Below are 7,833 nucleotides of genomic sequence, written 5' to 3' on the forward strand. Positions count from 1 at the left end.
GCTCTCTTAGATCTTGGGGCTTTATGTACAACTGACTCTAATAATTGAAGAGCTGAAACCGCAACTGATAATTGTCACAAACCTAAGGAGCTTGATTTCTTAAAGGAAAGGCAGCTCAAGGAGAACGGTAAATCAGGGCCTTTAATCTGTTGACTGAATTGCCCTTAGGGACTTGAATGCTCTTACACGTTTAGGCTGAGAACCCTGCAGAAGGTTTCCTGCAAGTTCTTACCGTGCAGGTAGTAATTAGCAGGCGTTTTGGTAAGCCAAACTTATAAAAGAGCCATTAAGAGCACTCCAGCCATTCCCAGTGCCTCTGCATTTACATATCCGCGGCGAGGGGCTGTTGTCTTTACGCTTTGTATCGCTTGCCTAAATTGAAAGGATATCTGTGGCTGTTAAAGTCTCGCCATGTGGAAGGCCCGTAATGGTTGCAGTGCTGAGCTCTTCCTTTGTGAGCTGAAATTCTGATTTGGAGGCGAGCCCAAGTGCATATTCAGTGCGTCTCCGACGGCAGAATTAATGAACAAGTTTCAGGATGGCTCTGACAAGCTAATAAGCATATGGGTAAAGTCTATATTTGCTAGGGCAGTCTTACTGTTCAGTGCAGTATTCCTGCAGTGGACGAAACATAAACACGATTTATTATTCTGTTAAAAAATACATGACTGTCATTCTGAGGAGCAGCGCGTGTCCTAGGCACAGGTGGACAATTTCTCTTGTGGATGCACAGACATCAGTGTTCAGTTGTGTCCTTCCCGCAAGCATTAAGCAGGAATATATATATATATTTTTTTTTTTAATATATATATATATGTAAAACAAGGTGGCTCACAATGAAAATGAGAACTGGTTAGGTCCTTGCTGTGGTGCTGGTCCAGCTCTAAGGCAACCCTGTGCCCCACGTGAAGAGACATTCAGCCTGTTGGACACCAGTCGGGCCTCAGTCCAGTTTCTAGTGGGCAGGTATCCGTACCTGCAGGCTGTCACGGGATTCCTGGGGGCAGAGCGAGGTGGGACTGTGCTGGGGAGCTGGGCTGTGCTCCAGGTCAGCGGGGTGCCACCGTGCCCTTCCCACCTGCTGTGGGGCTTGAAGATTTCAAAAGCAAGGGATATCAGTACATCACCAGCATTTAAAACAAATACTGAACTCTCAGTTTAAAAAAAAAAAAAGTCGTTCTTCAAAATATATTTGCAAACTTTGCTAGGATTTGCATGGAAACCCTTCTGAGCCTCAGGCTGACATCGGATCCTTTAGCTGAGCAAACTTGCTCTGAAACAAAAATTCCTTTGCAGGACACCATTGCTTGGTTTTGTCACTTTGGGGAACTCCCAGCTATACATTAATGCTAACGGAGCTGTACCTGAAAGCCATGTACCTCGATAGCTGTGCATGCTGGCAAATACGGCGTGGTGGTGGCGGTGGCAGGGGAGGGGTTGCTTTTCCCTGCGTAGGGCCAGGACCTGAGAGGTGCTGAACATCCGCACGCGGTGCTCGCTTGCGTGGCATGGTTAGGAGCAGACGGGCGGTCCGTAGAAACGGTCACAGACTGGGTTACATCACGTGAGGGCGAAATTGGTATGGATTGGAATGGAGGAAAATTGTTTTACTTTGGCTGAGCGCTTTTTTCTGTGCTGCTGCTGCTGCTGCTGCTGTGCATGTGCTTGCGATGGGCAACCGAGCTTTTATTGACTGCTGGTTTTCTGTTTTCAAAGCTGATCAGTGGTGGTTCTATTGTAAGTGCTGAGGCAGTATGGGATCACGTCACCATGGCCAACCGGGAGTTGGCGTTTAAAGCAGGAGACGTTATCAAGGTCCTGGATGCTTCCAACAAGGACTGGTGGTGGGGTCAGATCGATGATGAAGAAGGATGGTTTCCCGCCAGCTTCGTGAGGGTGAGTGACTTTCTTCTTTTTACCACTACAATGAATCGCTGCCGACTCTGCTCATGAACTGAACGGGTTACTGTGTTTGTTATCGTTGATGCTTCTTTCCAGCATGTCTGTTTTCTGTCCAAAAAAAGGGGAGCAAAGAAGATTTCAAAAGAAATGAGAGCGGGGTAGAGGGAAGCTGGAATAGGTATTGGCTCTGCTTTTTATGCTCTTGAGATGTGGAGTGGCTTTTGCCGTGTGTCTCAACATGTTGTAGCCTCTCTCCTTAAGCAGTTCTTTGGAAAACCAGTTAAGTATTGAGCAGATGATTTGGTGGGGCCTGGAAGTTAACGCCAGCTACAAGCGTGCATCGCAGAGGGAGGGGTCAGCGCTCCCCTTTCCAGCAGCAGTGCAGCGTTTTGACTCTTCAGCAGTTTGAGATGTAAAATTACTTCACTAATTAGTCCGTGACCAGCTCTGGTTATTTTTTTTAAGGGGACAAGGAACCATTCTGCCTGTCCCTGGTTTTCTGCTGAAGCAGGTTTTGCTGTACCCAGCCACCTCCAGTGGCGATCTGGCCGTTCACAAATAAGAAAGATTTGAGCACTTAATTCTTTTTTTTGCTCAGTATGTGTTAAGGAAGCAAAGGGATAAGAAGATGCCCTTTTTGCTATCATCAGCTCCCACCACATTATTTGAGCACTCTCAAGCCTTCCTCAGGGAGTCAAGACGTTGGTTTTGACCTTGCGAGCTTCCTCCTCCTCTCCCTTCTGCACAGGGTTCAATAGGCAGGATCAGAGATTTAATTCCTTTAGAAACTGAGGGGATATGGTTCAAAAAATGAAGGTTTCTTTTGCCTTGTAAAACTGTGTGAAAGATGACTCTTTCCTCTGAGTCTCCCGAGCAATTTGACAAGCTCCGTGGCAGTCGAGGGGAAGACCCTTCCCTCTGAAACGCCCGCTGGAGACCACGCCGCATCCCAAGGAGATGCCACCTTTGCTTTGGTTCTCTGCCTGTCTTAGCCTCCTGCTTTTGGGCAACCCTGCATCATCAACATCCCTGTTTGATTATATCACCTTCCTCTGGGAAGTAGCCATACGGATTAGGAAAATTGGGTTAAAACGTATGACCTGGTGTTTCCTAGTGATGCATGATGACCACCGGTAAGGGAACCCCAGACCTTCGCTCGCTTCTGCCTCTCCAGGGCACAATTTTTGTTTCCCCTGCGGGACACACGATGCAGCCCTTCTGCCTCCCCTGGGTCTGGCTAGTGCTAAGAGCAAGAGATCAGTGGCTGGAACTGGAGCCCGTCCTGCCTGCTCGTAAAAGCTTATGCTGTTATTTCGGCCCAGAATATCAAGTAGCATTTAGTATTTTGTTGCACAGGGCACCGTGAGTCTGACCCCCACAGCCAGTGGAGATAACGAGTTTGGAAAATGGATTTGTGTCGGGTGTGATCAAGTTGATAATCTTATTGCAGAAAATATTCTCGCCTATGTCGCTAGCCCATCTCCTCTGTGTTGCTGGCTGGAAAGGCTGAACTAGAGAAATCTGTCTGATTATTTATATTTAATCTGGAGGCTGAAATATTCTGGGCCAGTTTAACTTTTCAGTGCATAGACCAGTGCCATTTTGGTTTGTGAGTCAGGGGAAAAGATTTAATATCCTTTTTTGTGCGATGTTGCAAATATACTGTTCACGGTAGGTTCAGTAACAGTCTTGTTGTGTGCTACCCTGGCTTCTAAAAAAGCACACCAAAGAACTAAACAAGCAAGCCCATTTCAGGCCCAAAACCATGGATCATTTGACTTGGCTGAACTTTCCATCTCTCCCTACACTTTTCAAAGGCTGGGAGGATGATTTTAGGAACTGGGAAAAACAAAGGAGAGGAATCAGTGAATCTCAGACTGTTGTAGACAAATGTCTGAACAACATCCTGGAACCAACCTTGGTGCTTAAGATCATGATGGCTTTGCCAGGCAAGTTTCTTGCCCGTTCTGTCTAATGTCACAGCCCCGCGGCTTGACTTCACTCCAACAAAATGAATCCTTCCATCAGCTCTGCAAGAGGCCGGCTTGGTTAGTCCGTCTGTGAGACACGTCCTTGGCACGGGCTGGGACCAGACACCTGCCCTGGGACCAAATGATGCCCTCCCAAAAAGGGGAAAGCGCATGGGTTTGCTGCCATGAATGATAATTAATATTTGAAAATAAGCAGCAGTCATTTCAAAAAACACGCAAGCGGAGTTCTGGCAGTTTGTCTGCAGCTCTGCACAAGGTGGGGGGGGCTGAAGGGGAAAATTCACCCCTCGGGTTTACAAAACAGAGCTGCCTTCTCCACGCAGCGCTTTGCGGGGTGCCGCCACGAGGCAGCCCACTCGCCGGTTGCCCTGTGCCGAGAAAGCAGCCACCATTTGGGCTGTCATGTTCTGCCCTCCTCCGCTGGCTGAGGTCGCTCGCTTGCCTCTTCATTTCTATTCTTGCCTATTCCCCCCCCCGCCCCCTTCGCTCTCTGCCTGTCTTGGGAAGAAATTTGAAGCAGATGCCTGCAAAGCCTTTGGGGCCTTTCGGGAAGGTGCCTGTAACCCCTCTTTCTTAGGTTTATGCTCCTTCAGGGTCCTGTCAAGGACCGTTTAACCTGAACACTTTTCACTTTCCTCTTCATTTTTCTTCTTGTATTTGTTATTCAGCTGAGCTCTCTTTCGTAATGAGGAGGCCGGGTTTTTTTCTGTGTTGTACTTTGAGCCCTGCTTTTTTGATGCCAGCAAACTGCCTGATTTAGCCTGGGTGGTTCTAGTTTTACTTGCAAAATAATTGCTTTCCTTTATATCTGTGTTTCTCTTATGCAAGTAGGGGGGGAACAGGGAACAACATGTTGCGTAGCAGAAGATGAAAAGCAGTTCAAGTAAGGGATGACAGGACAGACCAGACAGGTATAAAACCAAACAGGATTAATTTAGGGATATTTTAGACTGCAGGTCTTTTGTAGGTACTAACAAGGGGTACAGCAGAAGATCACTGCAAAGGCAGATTCCTCTAAAAGTCATTTGGATCACTTGTGAGGACAAAACTGGGATGGAAACCTAGTTTGCAATGAGACGTCTGACGCTTCTTGCTCTCCAGCCAGATCATATGAAAATCTTTGGCAAGGCATTTGGCACTCATAACATCTCATAGCAGGAAAAAAAAAATCACATTTGCAAGTGCAGAGGGAAACAGTAACCTGCTGATTCCCTTGGCCTCTTTTACACGCGTAGCTGGGGGGGGGTTGCAAATAAAACCCGCTCTTGAATTGCCTGCACGTACGGGAATCGCTGTCTCTGTGCACAACACCTGCAGCATCAGGCTCTTGGTAGCCTGAGACTTGGCTAGAGGAAAGGGGGAGAGAGGAAAGCCGTAGAGTTTTGGGAGCACAGGAACTTTCAAGGAGAAACTGGATGATAAAGCAATGCTTTTTGGGGAAGAGAAATAAAACTTGGAGCTGGTAAGCGATGGTGAATGGTTTCCTGCAGGAGGCTGCTGCACTCGCGGAGAAAGTTATGAAAACCCGTAAGTCATTAGAGGGGTGGATGAGAGCTCCAGAACTAGGTCTAAGGCTGAATAATGAGCTGGGCTTAGGACAGATGAAGGCATCTGTGCTGTGTTTCAGCGCATGCTATCAAGTGAGCCTGCTGGACAAGCACAGGGTGCAACCATCAGTCTTGTGATGAGCTGCACAGGACCTCTGAATGCCCTGCCAACTTCTAGGGGTCTGAAAGGGTGGGAGGTACAACTGGAAAAAAACAGGATTTCACTTACTTGTGGTGGCGATGCTACTCGTTTGTGGATGGCATAGCCTGGGGCTGTCTTTACATGATGTGGCACAGATGAAGTTTTGCATACCAGCACATCCAGCAGCCACATCCACTCAAAAAAATGGGTTTAGTGTTTGTAGGGAGGAATTTACAGCCCAGAATAATACTCGAGTACTGCAAATGGATCAACTGCCGTACCTTACAGTCTCCTTTAGAAGAGACAGTAAGTCTCAAACCAAAGTTTTGCTTGCAGAACCCAACATCAAGTCTCTAAAATGGCCCGGGTGAGATTCAAACGCTGCAAACACAGGAAATCAGATGGCATCGTGTTTGGGCTCTGACATATTTCCACTGAAAAAGAAGTAAAACAGTGAAAGCTTATGGATGTTTGGTGCTGTGAAATCTTTCCGTAGAGAAATGGCAGAATGCACCCATCCTGGGCAGAGAAAGGGATTTATTTTGTTATAAACCCCTCCTTAATCTCTTCGGGTGCCAAGAGGCAGGCTGAGTTTCCAGAATACCCTTCTCACCTCAGCGGCGGTGACTCTTCCTTCCTTATATTCACTCTGCAAAGCTAAAGAGCAAACCTGGGGTTGAGGAGGTTTTACTACAGCTTCTTGTAGTGCCCGGTGACTGCTGCGCTGTGCAGAAATGAAGGGCAATGCTCCTCCGAAGGCTTGAGCAAGGGCGGTGCGTGAGCGCTCTGCGGTCCGTGCCTCTGACACGGGAGAGGACGCAGGGTGGATCCGTGCGGCGGTGCTCCGGGTGCTCTCTCATCAGTGCCTAGGTTTCCCCAAGTGTTGTAATTTTAAATGGATTTTTCCTGCTGCAAAGCTGCCTTTGACCCACTTTATTTTCTGCTGCTAAAGGAGAAGTGCCAGGTAAATCGGTGTGAGCTTTTAAGGCACTGTTTAGTCGGAAACTCTAAACCTGAATCCCGTCTGAGCGCCCTGCAGCTCATATGCTTCCTTGGGCAGGTGGGTTTAACTTTTCTTTGTCGGAGTTGTGACTGTGCTCTCTATTGCAGGTGATGTGCCAAGAGCCAGCCACATCTTGCTGCCCTCTCTGCTTTTTTCCCCCCTTTAAAATCTCATCGTATGTGTAGGGATCTTGATACATCAGCAGGTCGCTCGCCTGCTCTTCCACCCACCGCAGTCATTGCGTGAGCGTTCACTTGGCGCCAGTCGCGGCGGCATCTCGGTGGGGTGGAGGAAAAGAGGACGGCGCTGAAGAAGTGTTCACCTGTTGGGCAAACAAAACGGAACGCGCTGCAGTGCCTGCTGCAGTCGCTGCCTTGTAAAGGAGATTTTATTCTCCTATGGCAAATCCAGCATAAAAATAGCTTCTGGTAGAGGTATCGCGCACGGCGCGAGCAGCGCCACAGCGACAGGATGCGCTGCAGACAAATTGTGGGCTTTTTTTTTTTTTTTTTTAAAGTCAAGCAGCATTTTAGCATCCCAGTGCTGCCTGTGCTAATTGGAGCTGTCATTAACGTGACAATTCGTGCCACTCAGACGGCTCAGCATCCCTCAGATCCCCAAAGGTTCAAATGCCAGCACTTGGGCCCTTCCTCGTGCTTGCAGGTGCAAAAGCAGTGTTTTGTGGCCATTCTTTGAGTCAGGCAAACCAGGCACAAAGCTTCGCAGCCCCTTCCCTGTCCTCTGCCAAAGACGTCGTGACGACAGATCCTTCCCCCCTGCCTGAAGCAGTGGCTTCCTCGGCCTGGCAGGGTTTCTGCAAGGAGCTGCTGGAGCAGCTGAGCTTTTGCTCTTCACGTGTAGCATCCCCCACCCCGGGGGCTTTTGGTTTTTAGGAAATGGGGAGGGCTGAGCCCTAACTCGCAGTATTTTGATGGATATAGGGTAGCACATCCAGTTTATTGCAGCGTCCACGCAGCTTTTGCTGCATGCTGCCTGGTGGAGCTCCAGCCCGTGTGCATTTAGACTGCGGGAAACTGGGAGGAAGCAGAGGGCAAGTCCTTGGGAGCCCTTTTTGTTCACCTTTCACGGATGCAGCGTCTGAAGCTGTGCCTATAGAGTACACTGTTTGCTCCTTTTCCAGAAATCAGTGGAGAGTATTTCTCATCTTGGGTAAAGGGAACTTCTGATGCTGGGAACGGAGAGTTTTAGAGGGGAAGAAGAGCTGGAAGCTGTTTTGCTGGAGCTGGG

General features: G+C 48.5%; 1 protein-coding gene across 2 annotated transcripts in view; it reads left to right on the forward strand.

The window, feature by feature from the left end:
• The first annotated feature begins 1,722 nt into the window (after positions 1–1,722).
• The window catches only part of ARHGEF9 (Cdc42 guanine nucleotide exchange factor 9), a 69,633-nt gene continuing 63,522 nt past the window's right edge, over positions 1,723–7,833 (forward strand). For both annotated transcript variants that reach the window (XM_009646901.2, XM_035902292.1), the window contains exon 1: positions 1,723–1,896. In XM_009646901.2, coding sequence (XP_009645196.1) covers positions 1,771–1,896 — 126 coding nt within the window. In that variant the 5' untranslated portion in view covers positions 1,723–1,770. The remainder of the gene's footprint in view (positions 1,897–7,833) is intronic.

This window comes from Egretta garzetta, unplaced genomic scaffold, assembly GCF_000687185.1.
Source record: "Egretta garzetta isolate BGI_Z169 unplaced genomic scaffold, ASM68718v1 scaffold469, whole genome shotgun sequence".
In the NCBI taxonomy this organism is placed as follows: Eukaryota; Metazoa; Chordata; class Aves; order Pelecaniformes; family Ardeidae; genus Egretta; species Egretta garzetta.